General features: G+C 43.5%; 1 protein-coding gene across 1 annotated transcript in view; it reads right to left on the bottom strand.

The window, feature by feature from the left end:
- The window catches only part of COLEC12 (collectin subfamily member 12), a 197,189-nt gene that overhangs the window by 9,346 nt on the left and 166,229 nt on the right, over positions 1–21,614 (bottom strand). Inside the window, exons 6-9 of the mRNA XM_045457892.1 lie at positions 17,512–18,000; positions 16,155–16,291; positions 14,790–14,899; positions 6,791–6,936 (exon numbers count right to left, since the gene is read on the bottom strand). Of these exons, the coding sequence (XP_045313848.1) occupies positions 6,791–6,936; positions 14,790–14,899; positions 16,155–16,291; positions 17,512–18,000 (882 nt within the window). The remainder of the gene's footprint in view (positions 1–6,790; positions 6,937–14,789; positions 14,900–16,154; positions 16,292–17,511; positions 18,001–21,614) is intronic.

The raw sequence follows: 21,614 nt of genomic DNA, 5'->3' as shown, positions 1-21,614 counted from the left end.
TCTCTCCTTCAATTCTGAATAACTTTGCCAGGTAGCGTATTCTTGGTTGGAAGTTCTGTTCTTTGAGCATTTAAAAAAATATTCTTTGAATATATAATGCCACTCCCTTCTGTCTTGCAAAGTTTCTGCTGAAAAATCTGATAGTCCTATGGGGGTTCCCTTGTACATAACAAGTTTTTCTCTTGTTTCTTTTAAAATTGTCTCCTTGTCTTTAACTTTTGACATTTCAATTGTAATGTGTCTTGGTGTTGGTCTCTTTGGGTTCATCTTCTTTGGAACTCTCAAGGCATCCTGAATCTGAATGTCTATCTCCTTCCGTAGGTTAGGGAAGTTTTCTGCCCACCCCCTTTTCTCCTTCTACAACCCTTATAATGTGATGTTAGTATACTTGATGTTGTCCTATAAATCCCTTAAGGTATCTTCACTTTTTTCCATTCTCTTTTTTTGTTACTCTACTTTGGTGAGTTCCACTGTCCTGTGAATTCACTGATCCTTTCTTCTGCTTCATCTATTCTGCTCTTCAACCCCTCTAAGATATTTTTTCAGTTCTGTTGTTATATTCATCAGCTCTGTGACTTCTGTTTGTTATTTTCTATCTCTCTGGAAGTTCTCATCATGTTCATCCATTCTCCCAAGTTCAGTGAGCATCTTTTTAAATAATTATCACTGAGGTATAATTGACATACAAGGTTATATTAGTTTTAGGTATACAATATATTGATTTGGCAATTCTATACATTATTTAATGTTCTCTATGATAAGTATAATCATCTGTCACCATATGATGTTCTGACAATGTTACTGGCTATATTCCCTATGCTGTACTTTTCATTTTGGTGACTTATTTACATTATAATTGTAAGTTTGTACCTCTTAATCTTCTTTATCTATTTTGCCCATCCCTCCAAACCACCAATTTGTTTTCTGTAATTAAGAGTGTTTTTCTTTGTTCATTTGCTTCGTCTTTTAGATTCCATATAAATGAAATCATATGGTATTGGTCCTTCTCTGAATTATTTAACTTAACGTAATGCCCTCTAAGTCCATCCATGTTGTTGCAAACAGCAAGATTTCATTCATTTTTTATGGCTGAGTAGTATTCCTCTGTGTGTATGTGTGTGTCTCTCTCTCTCTCTCTATATATATATATATATGCATGCACACACACACATCTTTATCTGTTTATCAATGGACACTGAGTTGCTTCCATATTTTATCTATTATAAACAATGCTGCAGTAAACATATAGAGAGTGCATATATTTTTTCAAGTCAGTGCTTTCTTTTTCTTTGGGTAAATAGTACTGGAATTGCTGGATCATATGGTAATTCTATTTATCATTTCTTGAGGAATCTCCACACTGCTTTCCACAGTGGTTGCACCAATTTACATTCCCAACACTGTGCACAAGTGTTCCCTTCTCTCCACATTCTCACCAACAGTTGTTATTTCTTATCTTTTTAATGTTTATTTTTGAGAGAGAATGAGAGCAGGGAGGGGCAGAGAGAGAGGGGGGGTTTGAGGATCTGAAGTGGGCTCTGTGCTGACAGTGGATGCTTAACCAACTGAGCCACCCAGGTGCCCCTATTTCTTGTCTTTTCGATACTAGCCTGGCTATTCTGACTGGGGTGACGTGACATCTCCTGATGGTTTTGATTTGCATTTCCCTGATGATCAGTGATGTTGAACATCTTTTCATGTGTCTGCTGGCCATGTGCATGTCTTCTTTGGCAAAAATGTCTATTCAGGTCCTCTATCCATTTCTTAGTCAAAAAAAACATTTTTTTTTTGGTGCTGAGTTGTATAAGTTCTTTATAGTTTTTGTATATTAACCCCTTAGATATATTATTTGCAAATATTTTCTCTCATTTACTAGGCTTTTAGTTTTACTGATGGTTTCCTTTTCTGGCTCTTTAAAGGTGGGGATTCAGTTTCCTATTGCCCTCCAGCTTCCTGGGGTTTTAGCCCCACTGATGTGATGTCCCTCCCATTTTCAGTTAGTCATAGTCGGGGTTTGGTTTCCAACTATATCTCTGTCCTTCCTACCTTTTATGATGTGGCCTCCTATGACTAGTTATGAAAAGTCTGTTTTGCCACTTTTCAGGTTGTTTTCAGAGTTAAGTCACATGGTGGTAGCTGCTATCTTGGTGTGTCCTTGCAACAAGGTGAACTCAGGATCCTCCTACTCTGCCATCTTCCCTGGTGTTCCAGTTAGCATCTTTATGACCATTACTATGAGCACTTTATCAGGTGTATTACTTATCTTCATTTTATGAAGGTTTTCTTTCCCCTGAAGTTTTATCTTGTTCTTTTGTTAGGAATATTTTCCTCTGTTTCTTCATTTTGCTTGATTCTCTCTGTTGGTTTCTATGTATTAGAGGAAACAACTACCTCTCCCAGTCTTTTTTTTTTTTTTTTTTTAATTTTTTTAAATTTAAATCCAAGTTAGTTCACATATAGTGTAATCATGATTTCAGGAACAAAATTTAGTGATTCATCATGAGCACACAGTGCTCATCCCAACAAGTGCCCTCCTTAATGTCCATCACCCATTTAGCTCATCCCCCCACCAAACTCCTCTCCAGCAACCCTGTTTGTTCTCTGTATTAAAGAGTCTCTCATAGTTTGTCTCCCTCTCTGTTTTTATCTTGTTTTTGCCTCCCTTCCCCTATATTCATCTGCTTTCTTAAATTCCACATATGAGTGAAATCATATGATATTTGCTTTCTCTGACTTATTTCGCTTAGCATAGAACACTCTAGTTCCATCTACATTGTTGCAAATGGTAAGATTTCACTTTTTTTGATCACCGAGTAATGTTACATTGTGTGTGTGTGTGTGTGTGTGTGTGTGTGTGTGTATGCATATATATGTAGCACATCTTTATCCATTCATCAGTTGATGGACATTTGGGTTCTTTCCATACTTTGGCTATTGGTGATAGTGCTACTAGAAACCTTGGGGTGCATGTGCCCCTTCGAATCAGCGTTTTTGTATCCTTTGGATAAATATCTAGTAGTGCAATGGCTGGGTCATAGGCCAGTTATGTTTTTAATTTTTTGAGGAACATCCATACTGTTTTCCAGAGTGACTTCACCAGTTTGTATTCCCACCAGCAGTGCAAAAAGAAAAAGAAAATTTCCTTTTCTCTGCATCCTTGCCAACATCTGTTGTTTCCTGAGTTGTTAATTTTAGCTACTCTGACAGGTGTGAGGTGTTGTCTCATTGTGGTTTTGATTCCTATTTCCCTAAGAATGAGTGATGTGGAGCATCTTTTCATGTATCTGTTAGCCATCTGGATGTCTTCTTTGGAGAAGTGTCTATTCATGTCTTTTGCCCATTTCTTCACTGGATTATTTGTTTTTGGGTGTTGAGTTTGATAAGTTCTTTATAGATTTTGGATACTAACCCTTTATCTGATACGTCGTTTGCAAATATCTTCTCCATTCCATCGGTTGCCTCTTCGTTTTGCTGATTGTTTCCTTTGCTGTGCAGAAGCTTTTTATCTTGATGAGGTCCCAATAGTTCATTTTTGCTTTTGTTTCCCTTGCCTCCAGAAACATGTCTCATAAGAAGTTGCTGCACCCAAGGTCAGAGGTTGCTGCCTGTTTTCTCCTCTAGGATTTTGTTGGCTCCCTGTCTTACATTTAGGTCTTTCACCAATTTTGAGTTTATTTTTGTGTATGGTGTAAGAAAGTGGTCCAGGTTCATTCTTCTACATGTCACTGTTCAGTTTTCCCAACACCATTTGCTGAAAAGACTGTCTTGATTCCACTGGATATTCTTTCCTGCTTTGTCAAAGATTAGTTGGCCATATGTTTGTGGGTTCATTTCTGGGTTCTACTCTGTCCTATTGATCTATGTGTCTGTTTTTGTGCCAGTACCATACTGTCTTGGTGATTACAGCTTTGTAATACAGCTTGAAGTATGGAATTGTGATCCCTCCAGCTTTTTCTTTTTCAACATTTTTTCTGGTTCCGTACAAATTTTAGGATTGTTGTTTCTAGCTCTGTGAAAAATGCTGGTGTTATTTTGATAGGGATTGCTTTGAATGCGTAGATTGTTTTGGGTAGTATCAACTTTTAACAATAGTTGTTCTTCCAATCCATGAGCATGGAATGTTTTTCCATTTCTTTTTGTCTTCTTTAATTTCTTTCATAAGCTTTCTACCTTGTGTAGGCAGACACACATTGGAAGTCAGACATTCAGGCAATAGTGTTTAAAATATGCAAATATATACAGTCCTGTGGGACCATGAGTATAAGGTCTGCTGGCCACCAGAGCCAGGTGATCTGGAGGTGTACCCTCAGTGGCAGTTGCAAAAACCAAGGCTCTACATGAGTATACAAGCTCCTTTCTGGGAGATACCAGTGGGCTTTCATGAGGCACAGGGAGAGTACAAAGTATCCCCCAGCCTCTGTTCCCTAGGAGCACCTTAGATGTGTGCCAAACCTGATAGGTTCCCTAGCCCACCACACATGTGTAAGAGCTGTCCTGGGTACCTAGCCCACCAGGAGATTCTGGTGCTCTGGAGCACAGCAGAGAGCATGGAGATAGTGACTGCCCTCTGAGGAGAGGTCTCTGGAAATGCTTACAATCAGTCCTTAGATACGTGCTTAATTATAAGCCTGTGCCTCCAGCTGCAGCCATGATGATAAGCTAACAGGCATCTTTCACAGATAGACTGAGCTTCTGGGACTGTTACCTGTTGCTGTGCCCTGGGGGTGGTCGCTGTTTAACAACTCTTTCTCTGTTGGTATAGTCCTGTGGGACCCATGTCCACTGATACCAAGTCATGTAGAACTGTCCCCTGGTGGCAGCTGCAAAAATTAGGGCACCAGACAAGCATCTAAGCTCCTCTTTGGGAGACACCGATGAATCTGAGTGACTCTGAGGGAGAGGGCAAAGACTGAATCCACCAGCCTCTGTTCCTGAAGAACATATGTATAGGCTCCTAGATGTGTGCCAAACCAGAGGCCTGTTCCTTAGGCTCCTGGACAAGCAAATAGGCTTCTTTCACAGAATGACTGAGGGTGTCTTGCAGCCTGCTGTCTGTGCAGTGTCCTGGGGCAGTAGTCAGTCAAGAATGGTCTGATTGCTACAGTCCCATAGAACCCAGGAACCCAAGTCTTCCCGGCCTCCAGAGCTGGGTGATCAAGGGCAGTCCCATGGGCAAAAACCAAGGCACCAGACATTTATCTAGGAGATACTGGTGCCGTGGAGCAAGGCCGAGGGAGAGAGTAAGGATGGTGCCTGTCAGGTCTCAGACAGTATTCCAGCAGGCTCCTAGCTACGTATGTTAAGTTAGATGCCTGCCCCCAGGCCCATGCTTTAATATAAGCAAATGAGCTTCTTTCATGTAAATTCTGGGTGCAGTTGACTGCCTGTGAGTTGGGCCGTGGGGTGGGTGAGTCCAAGTGTGCAGGCCCTTTAAGACCCCATTTCTCAGTTTGCTATAGCCTTGTGGGTCTCATGGATGCAAGGCCCTTTGGTTTTCAAAGCTTGAGGTTTTGGGGGCTTGTCTCTCAGGTGCAAGTCTTAAAACTTGGGGTACCGGATGTAGGGTTCTCCTCCGGAAGAAGCTCTGGGTTTTGAGCTCCCCTCTGACTGAGATGTCACTGTGCAGGAGGGTGGGATTTATGGCAAGATTGTGTCCCCACCTCTCCTACCCGCTTCGATGTGGTTTTTGTTGTTGTTTGCCTCATGTGTAGCAGTTGCTCAGCCAGGCTTTAAGTTTTTTCAGAGGCAGTTATTCCATATGTAGCTGTAGACTTGGTGTGTTTGTGGGACATGCCATCATGAATTGGAAGGGGTCATTTCTTGTTTAGATATTTGTAGTTGTCCCCTGTAACTGACCAGGCTGGGAGTTCTTTGTGAGTCTCAAGACCTGTGGCACTGGAGACTATTGCCTGGTATTCAATAAATGCTGAATGGATGTATGGATAACTTGTGTCCTGGTTACTGTCAGTAATGGTTTGAGCAAATGTATTTGAGGTTTTTGTTTACCACCACCGTTTTTATAAAGGCTTTATGAGATATAATTCACGTATAAATTTTACCCATCTTAAGTATACAATTCAGTGGCTTTTAGTATATTCAAAGATGTGTAAAATTTAGAAATATCTAATTTTAGAACATATCATCACCCCCAAAAGAAATCCATACTCATGAGGATTCACTCCTCATTCCTTCCTTCCCCCACCATAAATGTTTAAACCTAGGTCTGATGAAGAAAACTAAGACAACCATTCTGCAAAGGGTCATGTATTAAATGAAACTTTAGATAGGTATCTTTTGTAATTAAAAAAAAAAAAAAATTATACACAAAAGGCTCTTAGTCTATACCCCCGAAAAGCTTCTAAGCCGATCTCCCTCCATTATCAGGCATAGCATCTGGCTCATAGTAGATGCTCAGTAAATACGCATGGAATTGAATGCTTAGTCACCTAAATTGTCCACGTATGAAACTCTATAAAAACGATGATAACACTGGTACCATATTTATTAACTGACAATATTACAAGATAGTGACCTAGAACAGTTAATCTGATATATACTTCCTAGAAGTTAGGCACATTTATTAACTTGTTTAAACTCTCGTGAAAACCCCATGAAGAGGATACTATTATTTCCCTAAGGTTAACAAGCTGCCCCACCGGTAAGAGGCAGAACCACAGGCTGTAGAACCTGACTGCAGAGTCCGCATTCAGAGCCCTTCTACTCCTCACATCTCACCCTTTGACAGAATATAAGCTGTGCAGCTCGCTCTTCAGTCCCCTCTCCTGCTTACCTGTCTCTCTGTCTTTTTCGCAAATGAAGTTATTGATGTCTTCACACTGGAAGTCATTCCACTGCCCAGCATAAATCAGCCCAGCACAGTCTTCTCCTGGCCCATGGCCATGACCCCAGTTATCTGGCTGTCCAGCTTTCCAATTTCTTTTAACAAAACAGAAATGGAGTGTTATTTGCATGTCATGCAGAAGTTTTTTTTACCCAAGAGCAGCATATAAATATAAAAAACGTAACTGAAGCCATGTCATTTGTCCTGGAATAAAAATACACTGTTTAAAAAGCTGTGCCTGCTCTTAGAATAAAAAGCAGCTGTTTTGCAGAGTGGTGTGTGATGCAGCACCTCCCTGTGGGCTTGTTATCTTTGAATGAAATCAACTCCTTGAGCTGCTTCATCACAATGCTGAGGGAGTAAATCCTTTGGCAACATAGTTAGATGAGTAACTTTCCAGTGTGTACTGGAATGCTGACTTCTGGGCGCGTGTGAATATGTCTGTGTGTGAATATATATGCACGCTGAGGACACGACACACACATACACAGTCTCTCTCACTCTTATGGGAGCCCAGAGGGATCCTTGTGCATCTTGATTCCTTGCCTCTGACAAGTCAAAGCATCACACAGAGAAAGTGAGGGACCACCAATATACACATTTACGAGAATTTACAATTAGAAACCCTTGGTTATGGGTTGTCTGGCTAAGCTGCAGATAGTTGACTGCTTTAGAAAGAAATAGTAATTGAATCTTACTGAAAATGACTCAGACATTTCACTGCCTTTTTGGGGAGGGAAATTCTCAAAAACATATTTTCTTCAGGAGTTCACTGGGGGCTTGTTAACTTGGATGCCACAGCTTAAAATACCACTTTGTCAGAGTTCACTGTTCTTGATTGTCTTTCTGTGCAATAAATTAGTTGTGCTTCCAGGACTCAAAACTTGAAAGCTCAATTTTCTCTAAGAAGCAGGTTCTTGCACAGAAATTTGTGGTTACTGCCTGAGAAGACAAGCTTGCCTTGCGTGGAGGGTCTAAAAAAACATGTGCAGCAGAAGGCTCTTCCCATAAATGATGACTCACTACCCCATCAGCCATAGGGTGTCCTAGGGTAATCTGAGGATAGAGCCCATATTGCTCTACATCTTTTCACAATAGGATCAGTAAGACTAGAGGACAGTGGGAAATGACAGGTGAAATTTACAATTAAAAGGTGGGGAAACAAGGCAGAATTGACTCCCCACACCATATAATTCATATATATGTAAATGTATATAATATATAAATATATATAAAAAATATATATGTACACAGACATATATATGGATATATATATATATGGATTTTTAAAAAATGTAAAGTGACCTCACTTAAATCTAGTGATAAACAGATAATTTAGAGAAAACCATCAACTAAAAAGAATAAAAATGGGATGATACTTAGGAGGGAGTGTTAGAAATATTCATTCACACATTCACTCAACAGATATCCAGACAGTACCTACTATGTGCCAGGGATGATGCTACATGATGGCAACATGATGGGTTAGGGTTGGGTTAGGGAGAATTCCCTCCCTCGGAGAACTTATGTAATAGGCAACAAACAAGTGAATTAAAAATCTCAGACTACCGCGGTGATTGGGCCAAAGACAGATGAAATTAGAAGGAAAAATAGTTTACTTTCACATCTGCTTTTTTTGTATATTTCCATCCACCCTGTAGGACCCTTCAGCAATGTCAACAATGCCTGAGCAGTTTGATCCTGTTGGTGTACATTTGGTTAATTTCTGTCAGTAACATGAAGGGGTTTTATTCCAATTTTGTTTATAGAATTTGAGGTCTGTAATTCCTGAATGTATAATGATGGGACATTTGATATTCTTTATCTCAGTTAATTGGGAAGTTGTATAAATAGGAGTTCTGAAAGAAGACCTGCTTAGTATTTTTCCCCTGCATTTACTTCAAGTTAAATAGATAAAAGGGATTTATAGACTAGACCAAAAGATAAGTTAAAGATAAGAGACAGCCTTTATCAGGGTGCCTGGGTGGCGCAGTTGGTTGAGCCTCTGACTCTTGATCTTGGCTCAGGTCATGATCTCATGGTTTGGTTCCTGAGTTCAAGCCCCACATCAGGCTCTGTGCCGATGGTGCCTGATTGGGATGCCCTCTCTCCTCTCTGTCCCTCCCCCGCTTGTGTGCTCGCTCACACACTCTCTCAAAATAAACAAACTTAAAAAAATTACAAAAAAGAGATAACCTTTATCACCATTCTCCATTAATTTTTTAAGTCATTGGAATTCTCTGCATATGGTACTCAAGTTTTTCCTTCGGGACCAGAAGTAGGATGCAGTTCTGTGGGTATGAGTGTGTGACTTAGGTGATACTAGTGTGGATGGGCGGTGGGGTAACCTGAAGCCGGGCTCCAGGAGGCAATTTGTCTTGCACCCAGTCTCAAAACATATCTTTGGAAAAGCCAAAATCACATGGAGTGATTTGTAGCAAAACCCCCGAGCCTGCATGCTTGTCATTAAACAGAATAGAACATGTCAGATAAAGAGAGTGTATATAGTTTAGAGAAGAATTTCAGGTTACACCGCGCCTTAACTTCCTTTACAGGTAGATTCTAGAAAGAAGATGGCTGAAGCATGGGCCCCAAGTCCCTGAATCCCATATTATAACACATATCCCAACACACATTTGTACCTGGACAGCATTCTCTAAGTACTCCAGGGACCTTGGAAGCACTTGGACTCACTGCTCTTGTCAGCTGGAAACACACAAGCACATCAGCTAGTGGGTGTGAACTCCCTCACCCAGGGTTTTGGTTTCTCCTAATGGTGGCAGAGCACAAAGTCTCAATCTTGGGAACAGCCCCTTCCAACCTCACGACTTAGTACTTTCTCATCAACCACAAGACTGACTGAGGCCTCATGGCCAAGAAACTTCTGCTGGTAAGTTTGAGCCTGGCCTCAAAACAGGAAAATCTTAGTAGTGAGAAGTATTACTTTGCTGTAGAATGTTCTCCCGATACCAGGGTCTATATAGGTTTCTCTCTGGTGGCCTAGCCAATGCCACTCTGACAGAAACATGAAGCGTCAACCAGAGTGAGTTTTTAGTGAATTAGATGACTCTGAAGGTTCCCTTCTGGTCTCCACCATTCTATGGCTCTACAGTCTAAAAACACAATACGTAATATTATAACGGAACAGTCTACATGGACAGAGGCAACCCAGGTTTTATCTTTGCAATGCAGAGATGAGAGTGTTACGCATAACAGCATATTCCTACCAAATGAGGTTCTGCTCAGGGGACTAAGAAGTGGACAAGAGGAATAGAGGAACTTCAAGTGTGTTTTGGGAAACCCTCAGGAAGATACTCACATCTTTGGTGATCTAAGTAAGGTGGGCAACAGCAAGCAGAGCGGGCTGGAAAAGGCCTTACAAGGCTCCCTTTCGGTTGTGCTCTGGGCCAAGTCAGTGGGCAGAACCTACATGCCACTTGTGTCTGATTCCTGCACTCGTACCAGGCAGCCTCTGTAAACAGTGATGATCTCTGCCAAACAACGTACTTGCATGTATTACATCCAGAGTAGAAAGATCAGCTTTGATGTGTTCCTAGGCTCACTGATCCTTTCTTTCATGTGTCTGTGTTCTGTTTCACTGCTTTCCAGTCATTATTGTTTCCTTCCTTCTACTTATTTTGGGATTGACTTGCTTTTCTTCTACCCATATAAAGTGGAAGCTTAGATCATGGATTTTCAACTTAAAAACTTTTTTTCAAGGGCTCCTGGGTGGCTCAGTTGATTACCACCTGGCTCAGCTCAGGTCATGATCTCACGGTTGGTGGGTTTGAGCCCCACATCAGGCTGTCTTCTTTCAGAGCAGACCCCGCTTTGGATCCTGTCTCCCTCTCTCTGCTCCAACACAGCTCACGCACATGCTCCTTCTCTCTCAAAAATAAACATTAAAAAAAATAAAAAACTTTTTAAAAAAACCTAAGTACTTTAGAGGAGTCTAAACACTGTTTTAACTGTATAAATTTTGATATGTTATATTTTCATTTTCTTTGAAACATTTGCAAGTTTCCTCTCTGATTTCTTCTTTGATCCATGGGTTATTAAGATGTGTGTTCTTTAATTTACAAATATTTGACAATATTGCAGATATCTTTTTTGTTGTGATTTCTAATTTAATTTTGGTCAGAGAACATACTCTGTATAATTTCAGTTCTTTTTAAATGTATTGAGACTTGTGTGATGGCCCAGCATATAGTTTATCTTGGTGAATGTACCGAATGTGCTTGAGAAGAGTGCATTTACAGCTCTTGGGTGAAACAGTCCATAAACATCAATTAAGTCAAGTTAGTTAATAGTGTCCATCATATCCCTACTGATTTTTCTACTTATTTGCTCTATCAATTACTATAAGGAGAATGTTGAAATCTCCTTTGAAGCCCCACTCTTTGCTGTGTCCACATTTAGGGTTGGTGTGTCTATTTTCTTGATTGTGACATGGTCCTGGAAATCAGACTTTTTTTTACATGAGCAGCAACAGGTCTCACTCATTGTTGCCTCTGTACTCTGGGAAAGATCCTCTAGGCCAGCACAGAGGCTGGCTCACAGTGGACTCACCAGGATAATTCACTGAATGTTGACATAGGACTATGGGCCCCTGGATTCCAATCTCCAGTCAGGGTTTGATGCTGGCCAGGAAAGAAGTTTTCACAGTTCTGTGGTGAAATGAAAAGGACAACTGTGTGTGTGTGTGTGTGTGTGTGTGTGAGAGAGAGAGAGAGAGAGAGAGAGAGAGAGAGAGAGAGAGGGAGGGAGGGCCAAGTGTCTTCTTGGAAAGGACTATAGACTTGGTTTTTTAATACCAAGATTTGTTGATAGGCAATTTTTAAAAAACATGTCCTTAAGTGGCAAATAAAATGTTGGCAATGTATTTCAGCCCTCCATGCTTTCCCTTGGAATTATATATGAGTGTGGACCCAAAAAGCATCTGGGAAACTGTCCTGGGCAGCATCCTGAGCCACCACAGATTGAGGCAGGTCGTATATTTTATTAGAAATAAATCTTAGTGCAGGTGTGTGTATGACCCAACCCTTTGGCATCTAGCATCCATTCCATGTTATTACCCTTGCTTTTTGTCTGTTTTTTTTTCCAGCAGTCTTTGTCAACTAGGTCTCAGCATAAAAATGGAGGTGGGGGGTGGGTAGGCAACAGGCAGGGAGAACCTTTTATCTCTTGTCTATTTCCACTTCAACGGTACCACAAACACCTGAAACAATTTCAAAAGGGCTGTGAGATTGAGGCTGTGGGTGGGTGTGAAGCTGTGTGTGTTGGAGGAAAATGGTAAGAGGACATCTAGGAGACATGATTGATTCTTCTGCAGCCTGGGCAAGGCACAAGGTTGTGCCTTCACAACCCTGGTGTGGGATCTGAGTGAGATAACTATGTGTGGCATCTGAGTAAGGATACGGTAAAATACGTAAATGCTAGGTAGTGTTATTCTGCAATTACTGACTAGTATGAAGATAGTTGAAATTATGACAAGAATAGTGATAATACTGATACTAGTAGGTGACATTTCTTGAGCACTTCCCATGAACCAAGTACTGAACTAAACGCTTTATATACATAATCTCATTTAATTTTCACAATACCAACATAGGTCCTTCTGTAATACTGCCAGGTGAAGACATGAGATTTCACATGGTGGAGTAACTGGCAGCTACAAATGCCACGTCAAACCCTGGAACCCGGAACTCACTGCATTGGCTCTTTTTCTAGTTTGAGCAGTGTTTATTATTCTATGTCAAATTAAATTAGCCTTCCATTATTGAGGCCTCATAATATGTCTGCCTAATTTATTCTTGCTTTTAAAACTTGATCCTGGGGACTTTTCACGTACTACATATGTGTTCCTCTGGGTGGAAAACGAGAAGTGCAGTGTGTGCTGTGGTTAGGGTCAGAAGCCAAGGCTCTCAGGAGGCTCCAGGGTGGCTGTGGCTGGGGAGGAGTTCCCAGCAAGGTGTCTGATCATCTAATCCCTCTCAGGTCCCAGGTACTGACACTGGTGCTCTCCTCCCAGTCACCAAATTCCTGTTGGAGCCCAGGGAAGAGGAGAAAAGTTCCCCTTTGGGAGAGTTGGCGCAGACAATAATGCTTCAGCTCAATCCATCCCATATGGGCCAATCTAGTTTTTTTCTTGGAGGAAGGCTTAAGATTGAATTTCTCAGTGAGTCTAACCCAGACCTTTTATGCACTTATAGTTGTGAGGAAAGTGGAGAAGGCTGATTTTTTTAAAGCTTGCCCCACCCTTTGTAATGTTTATTTATTTTTGAGAGAGAGACAGAGAGTGTGAGCAGGGGAGGGACAGAGAGAGAGGGAGACACAGAATCTGAAGCAGGCTCCAGGCTCCAAGCTGTCAGCACAGAGCTCAATGTGGGACTCAAACTCACGAACCCCAACATCATGACCTGAGCTGAGGTCGGATGCTTAACTGACTGAGCCACCCAGGCGCCCCTAACTTTGCCCACCCTTAAAAAAAAACAAAAGATCCTGGCACTCCTGTCTGTTGAAGATAAGATTTATGCTTTATCCTCTAAAGGGAGATGCCTTCCATCTCCACCACCAACCCTCCCAACTGTTTCGCGTCTCCTGAGTACATCTCTGCCACGCTGGGTGCTCAGGGTGGGCTGTCAGCCAATTCCCCGAGCGCCAGGGTGTGGCATAGCTTCCTCTCCCCCAAGGACAGGTGCAGAGGGAGCCGACAGGATATCTGTCAGGCCAGCAGGCAGAAAGCCATTTGCCCTGTGGGCACTGTGAGGCTCGCCTTCGGAGCAGACCTAAAACCTTCTCATGTTCCATCTTAATGTTTGGTCACTGTTTTGTAAAGAAATGGCCTTACTCAGGTTTCTACCTATACCCTCTAATCCTGGTCCCGTGGAAGATTTAAAAGTACAAAGCTAAGCTGCCTGTCTGTCTACCTGTGCACAGGCACACAGAAACATTTTAAAAACTCTCACTGGCTTCTCCACCGCCTCTGGCCCCTGCTTCTCCTCCTTGACAGCTACAGGCTCGGCCTCAATACCTCCGACACCATCTTAGTCCTGAAACACCTCACTGTCTCCTTCCTGGGTGCCGTGGTCCCTGCTGTCTCCAAACCACGCCTGCTTGAGCCTCTGCAGGTCTGCCTTCTCTTCTCCAGCACAGGAAAGGTTGGTTATTCGGAGGTGAGTTTGCATAAATTCTGCTCCATGTGGTGCAGCTTGTTGCCTATTTTCACATCCATTAGAGGCAAGACAGGAGTTGGAAGAAGTGAAATTCAGATTGGTACAATTCAGCCACCATATGACCCTTGGGCAGGATTAGGGAAGGAGCTGACATGACAGCCCCAGGATTGAATTAGGGGCACAGAAGTCCCCATGAGCCTGGGAGTCTGGGCAGGTTTTATAAAGGGCTTCCATTCTTTGTCTTTGCCTTTACAGAACTCAGGTCACACTGGACTTACAACACACAACTTTGTTCACGGTGCACCTGTCATAAACTTGTAGTTCATAATCACACTCTGGCCAGAAGCCCCACTGGGGTCAGGGGCAGTGACGGTGTTATCCTTAAGGGAACTCCCAGCTCTTGTCAGGAACAGGGCTGGGGCAAGTTCTGATCGTGCCTGAAGTAGTCTGGGCTTCCTTATCCTTCAGAGCACCATTTAAGGAGAACACCTCAGTCCAAGTACCATACTGTGAGCTTTTATGAGTGTCTGATTTTTTTTTCCCCCATATAAATGAAAAAAATTCACTCCATGAAAAGAAAAAGGAACCTTATGTTATAGCACAGTGATTCTCAAGCACACATGGAAATACACAACACTTGTACCAGAAGCCTCAGTGTGAGGGGCATCTAGGGCATCGGTGGTTAAAGAAGAAACTGCAGGGGGTCAGGCAAACGGTGAAAAACAAGAGCAGCCCAAGTCTTCCCAGGGATCTGGAAGGCTCTGAGCACTCACTTGTACTCTGGAGACGTCCCATCCAGCCACTTCCATTCATTTTCGTGCTCCGAGTCTGTGAGGCCGATCCAGTGGCTGTCTCTTCCTACTATCTGCTTTTTTATCCATTGCTGAAAAACAAAACAGTGACAATGTGTTATTATTTTGGGGTCACACATACCTGGGGGAATTCCCCTGTCCCCTGCAGCATTTGGGGGGAAAAAGGACATTTAAAAGAGGATGTTTGTTAGAGCACATACATGCTTCTGCTCTCTTTTTTACTGCACCTGTTTTGTTTTGCAGTGTTTTGGGGCTTCGACACTTTCTCCTCTTATAAGTTTGTAAGTAACGTTTATGGGACGCTTTTCCTCTTGTAAATCACCCAGACAACTCAATGAATCCCACCAGGCTCCATCCCTCTCCATCAGCTGTCACTCCCATGTTCTAATACTACTAACAACCGTGGCATTATTGAGCTCTTCCTTTGGCCACGTCCCACGTCCAGTGTGTCACATGCCACATGTCTTTAAGCCTTCACAGCAACCTATGTAACCAAGATAGTAAGTGGCTGGGCTGAGATTAGACCCAAGTCTACACAGTCTAAAGCCCAGGCAGCTGACTGGATGCTCATTCCTGGCCAGTTATTGCAGGAAACATCTGTTTTCAGGGTTGTATCTGCTGGAGATACTTAGGGAAAAGGAAGGAGGCCACTGGAACAGTGTGGCACCAAAGCCCATTGGCATGGTTGCTAGAGGGACCTCAGTTTCAGTCTCAGCTCTGCATTACTTTTTAATCCCATAAATAAAGCTATTGAACCTTGTGGGGCCTCAGTTTTCTTATCTGTAAAAAGGGGATAATAATACCCCTAGGTTCTAAGGTTGTTGTGAGGTGTAAAGGAGAAATGCCTTGTACCGTGCCTGGCACACAATAGGGGCCTAGGGAGTAGTCAACATCGTTATGTATGGGCTCTACCCCGTGGTCTTCTCTGCTCTTCCTGACCCTGCTGAAGCCACAGATCTGGTCCCTTGCACCCACCCCTACAGTGTTCATGCCCCTTTGTTTCTCTCTCCACAGGTGTTTGATGCCAGCCTGCAGGCTTCTTTTCCACATTACGGCTCTTTTGACAGCCACCAGAGGCGGGGTTTGGGGGGAGCCACAGATCTCCAGCTTAATAACGCAGTATCTTCCAGGTAAGAAGCAAGAGGACAGAATTCCCGTGCCATGAATGCTTCTTGTCACTGGATAAAGCCCAAATCTCCAGAATGTGGCCTTCTGTGTTTATGTGACTATAGATTCTTGATATCTTCGAATCCCCAGTAAGCATGCAATTTCCAGATGTAAAATATCCTTAAATTATAGTTTTCTCCAAGTATGCTGCAAACATACCTGTTCCTCTCTTGTGTTTATGAAAACAAGATGTGAAGACTTGTCTTCACAGAAAAGTTTTGCATCCTCAAAAATGTCTTTCTCAACCGAAAAATAGTAGCATTTGTCTGTGAAGTTCTTCCAGTGAGGTGGGCAGCCTAGGAATGCAAATGTTTAAGATTATTAATTAGGGGCGCCTGGGTGGCTCAGTCAGTTAAGTGGCCGACTTCAGCTTGGGTCATGACCTTGCAGGTCGTGAGTGCAAGCCCCGCTTTGGGCTCTGTGCTGACAGCTCAGAGCCTGGAGCCTGCTTTGGATTCTGTGTCTCCCTCCCCCTCTGCCCCTCCCTGGCTCATGCTCTGTCTCTCAAAAAATGAATGAACATTAAAAAAAAATTTTTTTAAATATTAATGAAAACACAAACACACACACGAAGCACTATGCCTTTCTTCAGTTATATGTCAGAGGCCATGGCTTTGGCCTCACTTCCCTCACAGGCCAGGAGTGAGCAGTTCCAGCGTCTGTGTGTGAGCCTGTGACTGCCCTTGACAGACACCTTGGGAGCTAAGACTGGTCCAGGAGGGCAGGCCACAGAGCACACAGTAGTCAAACCTACGTAGCCTGGAAAATTATTTTTGCTGGGTCTTAGTTCCTCTGTGTCTGGATTAGTATTTATAGTGACAGAAACAACAACAAAATGCAATGCAGATGTTCCACATCAGTCTGGAGTCAAATGGAACTAATCAGTAACTAGATAGATGGGAGCACCCAGAACCAAAACTGGGCTTGTGGAGCTACAAGGATGACCAGAGTCGTGCTTAAGGAAATCAGGTGGAACTGGGTGTGATTCAAGGGAGAGAAAAATAGGCTTGGTTGATAACCAAACACTGAGGGTTTTGCCAAGTTATCAAAATTTAGTAAGCAAATTTAATAATTATAAAAAAACTAGAAGCACCATAACACCTTCTCGAAACAATGAAATCTGGGCTTTAGTAACAAAATTCCATCTACGTAGTTACTGAGGGATGTCTATCCCCCAGATTGAAGGGCATAAAATGAGAACAAAATGGGTGGGGGGTAGCCAGCCTCAGACTGTCACAAAGGAAATGTCTGGGGACGCATTTGTCCCTGAGGGCTTGACTTAGCTAAACAAACAAGTGCTAGAGAACCTGATAGTGTTCAGAGAGAAACACATGTGCCTGAGTGACACTGCCTGCTGCAGAGGCCTGTGAGAGCAACGGGGTCCATGCCTGCCCACGTGGTGCCTTCAATGCCAAGAGAAGTGGGGAGTGGGTGGCATATGGGCTGCATGCTGGGGGCTGGGCACAACCCCACACAGTGCCCTTGATCCTGGTTGTGAGGGAGGGCTCAGACTTACCATTGGCCTCAGGTGCAGAGGTTGGCTCATTCTGTAGGGCCAGGGGCATCGCTGCCCCTGATGGGCCTGGGGGACCAGGGGGGCCCTTCGGGCCTGGCATGCCTGGCACCCCAGGCAAGCCTGGCAGCCCCCGAGGTCCAGGCACCCCCGGCTCTCCCACGGTGCCCTGCAATCCCTGGAAGCCAGGAGGGCCCTGAGGGCCAGGGAGTCCATCCTTGCCTGGTGGGCCTGCGGGGCCTGGGTCTCCACTGGGGCCCTGAGGGCCAGGCTTCCCAGGGGATCCACGGGAGCCTTTGGGGCCCTGCAAGCCTTTGGAGCCTTTGCCACCACGCTCTCCAGGGGGGCCAACTGGCCCAATTGGGCCCCTCTCACCAGCGGGGCCGGGTGGACCAGGCTCTCCCTTCTCTCCTTTTTGTCCTTTGTTGCCAGTGGGACCAGGGGGTCCCTGCTGTCCTCTGTCGCCTTTTGGACCCCTGGGGCCAGGAGGACCTAAAACATAAAAAAAATGTACATGGCGTGAACAAAAATCCATTGTGAGTGATAGTGAAGAATTTATCTTATAAAATATCTAATTAAAAAAAATCTAGACATATAAAATATATTCATTAAAGGATTGCTTCTTGTTTCACTATACTGTTGTCGCTGGTATTTTTTTCAAACAAAAAGGTTTCTTAACTAAGCTCACCCTTTCTGCTCCAAGCATTTAGAATATATTTTTTTTAATGTTTTTTTTTTTCTTCCTGTTTTTGAGAGAGAGCAAGCAAGCGCACAGGGGAGGGGCAAAGAGACAGGGAGAGAGAGAATCCCAAGCAAGCTCCATGCTGTCAGCCCAGAGCCCGACGTGGGGCTCAAACCAATGAACCATGAGATCATGACCTGAGCTAAAGTCGGATGCCCGACCGACTGAGCCACCCAAGCGCCCTGCATTTAGAATATATCTTAACGGCACACAACCCTCCGGTATCCACTGATGTTTTAGGGGGAGGGACAGCTTCACGCCAACAACCACAGCAGTGACTCACACCATTCACCTGGGCTCCCTTAGTCGTCCGGGACTGTTCCATCACCAGGAGAAAAGCGGTGCAAGTTGGGATGGGGATTCTCTCCTACTATTTCCTCTTCTTTTCATAGAGTTGAATGAAATATCCCATCCAATGTTGAGAGGCACCATTCTGCTAATTCATCCTCACCAAGTGGCAGCCTCTCCTCTGACACCTCACTCCCGCCCTCCTGGCCCCTCTGCCAGTGCTGCAGGGATGCTGCTGCCCTTGAGGCTGAGCCTTGCTCACCTGTGGAACAGCTCAGAGGGTCTCTGGGGGAAAGTGTTCTACGAGCTGGGCTAAGTGTCATTTTCCCCAGTTTGTTAGTCTAATAATGCAAATAGGGCTGTGGGCTACGGAAAAAAATAGGCGACCATCTAATTGGGCAAGGGAGAGGAAAAACAACAACATTTTTCCCCCAAAGTAAGAAGGCAAATAGCTGCTCATCCCTTGTCATCCTAGAGATGCTCACACGACCTGGGATTTTTTTATTTTCTGTAAATTCTTAGAGGTGACAGGGAACTGCACACAAACATACCACAACCAGGATTTATATGGTGACTTGACAGTTTTTGAGCTAGTTTCACATACGTTATGTCATCTGAACTGTATCTATGAGATTATATTCCCAGAGCACATTTGAGGACGTGTAGGGCCAGAGACACCAAGCTCTTATTCCATGCTAGCTCCTCAAGACAGATCTATCCAGGAGAATGAGACATGAACAGTTACAGTCTAGTGGTGGAGCTGGGATGGTAATTCCTGTCTTCTCATTGCAATGACTGTATCTAGGAGGACACTATTCTCAAATATTCTACTCCCCGGAACTTTTGAGTGTCTGAGATCTCATTGTTCTCTATGTGAATAAGTAAAAGAGATACACACTCGTTCTTTCCATAGAAGTGGAAAGCCTTTCAGGCTGGACGGGCAGAAGTACTGGGGAGAGGGAGAGTAGACAGGCCTCCCACCCTATGTTTTTCTTGATCCCCTTACCCTACTCCTCCCCCACCAGCTGGTCAGGACAGAACACTGAAGCAGGCCTTCCCGCCTCAATGGGGAGGGGGCGTCTCTCTGCCCCACTCCCCTCTCTAGGCCTTGATGGATGTCCACTGTACCCTCATATTATCCATGGCCCTAACTAGCCCACCCATCCCTGTTCTCCCGTAGCAAGAACCTTGGCTCTGGACTCAGCTTTCCTCATTTAAGGTACTCATGATGTTGCCCTGGATAGGATGTTACCAAGCTGTAAGAGAGTTCATGCTAATGGTTAGGACTAGCTTCAGTGTGTTTTTTTTGAGAACCCTGTCTAGGGGTCTTTCTCATCTGCTTGAGAAGACTTTGTAACGAAGAATTTTCTCTCCGAACCCAACTCACTGACTTTTGCCCACCAGCTCCTATTGGCTGCTCTCCATCACTAGCTCTCCTGGCCCTTATTTCCATCTCATAGTTGGACAGTCCATTATCTCTGGGATGTCCTGCCAGCACCTCCAACCTGACATGTCTAAAACTGACCTTATCACCTCTTTATTGTTTATGCCCTTCTTCCATCATCCCTCATCCTACATCATCACAACCACCTCTTCCCTCTGTCCTTCATCATGACCCAGTGTGGGGGTTCTCTTTTTGGCAGATTTTTATAGTATCCTCTATAGTAACTGCTCTTCCTACCTTTGATTGCTCTCCATTCATTCCACTCTGTATCTTTCCCTCATTTGTCCCACAGCTCTGATCTCCACTTGCCCTAAAATATTTTGTCCCCACTACCTGGTCATGTGGTATTAAATCAGGGTTTTCATGACCTGGTCTAACATGTCTTTAGTCCATCCTCCTCTGCACTTCTGCATATCCCTTCTCTTAAAATTGCCTCTGCTCATATCCATCTGGAGAACTGTCATCCACCTACCACGTAATCCTCCCAGGTGGAAGTTTTTCCTCTTTCTCTAATCTTTTAGTACTTGTTTGTTCTTTGAGAACACTTCTCCATCTAGCAGCTAGCAGTGTCTGCTATATAGCCTTATTCAGACAGTGTTTATCAAACCAATGTGCATCACAGATCTAAATGCCTAGCATGCTGATGCCAACAGTCTGGGCCCCAGGAGAGACCAGAAGGGAGAGATTTGGGGGGAGCAGCGATTTGCTTGGTGCCCCTTACCTTTCTAAGAAGTAAAGCTCCACTCAGTCTATGTATCAGGATGCTCCTGGCTGCTGCTACGGAATGGGTCCTGGGGAGATCTTTCTTGACTCTACACACATTTAAGAATTGATCCAGTAGTCTCTTCATCTGCAATCTGAGGTGTTTTTTTTTTTTTTTTCTTTTTAAGCTGAGGAGGCTCTTGGAATGTATTAGTAAAGATAGAGAAGGTGGATTTTCATTGTCAAATCGATCTTCTGTAAAAAAGTATCTTAGTTCCTTTGTGTGGTTGAGAAATAGTGCCCTAGAGATTAATAGTGGGGATGGTGGTGTGTGCATTCATTCCTCCATAATGGATGTAGTATTATGGAAGGTTCTAGCGGAACAATACTGACAAGACAACAACAACAAAATTCTAATTTAGTTAGAATAATAGCAAAAATAAAAGTAGCTTTTCTTCTCACCTGTTTCTTTTTATGGTCTATGTTTAGACTTTAGAAATCCAAATAATGAAGAGGTTTTTTTGGGGGGAAATTCAAGTGCTTTAGATTCTTTATTCTTTATTCCTTATTCTCCTTATGGGTTTTGCCAACAATTAGTGTTTCTCAATCACTCACAACTGGGTTTGGTACTATACTTGTAGGTTATGGGAAATGGGTTTACTCATGCCCATGGAATAGTGACTATTCTGGGACTTGTCTTCCTGACATGACAGGGAGTTATATTTCTTCCAGAACACCTTCCTCTTGTTTCTAACAGAACTCCGAAGACACACAACTCTCTACTCCTCTCCAGGTATGAATCCGAGACCTTCCTTACGTAGGATGACAGCTTTTCATTAATCTTATTTCTCTCTGAGGTTGGGTGGGTTTATTTTGGTGTTTAGCTATTTCCCTCTGAACTGAAGTGCTTCTCAAATGTCCCCACTCACT

This window comes from Leopardus geoffroyi, chromosome D3, assembly GCF_018350155.1.
Source record: "Leopardus geoffroyi isolate Oge1 chromosome D3, O.geoffroyi_Oge1_pat1.0, whole genome shotgun sequence".
Classification (NCBI taxonomy): domain Eukaryota; kingdom Metazoa; phylum Chordata; class Mammalia; order Carnivora; family Felidae; genus Leopardus; species Leopardus geoffroyi.
This window is presented reverse-complemented; position numbering and strand designations above follow the sequence as displayed.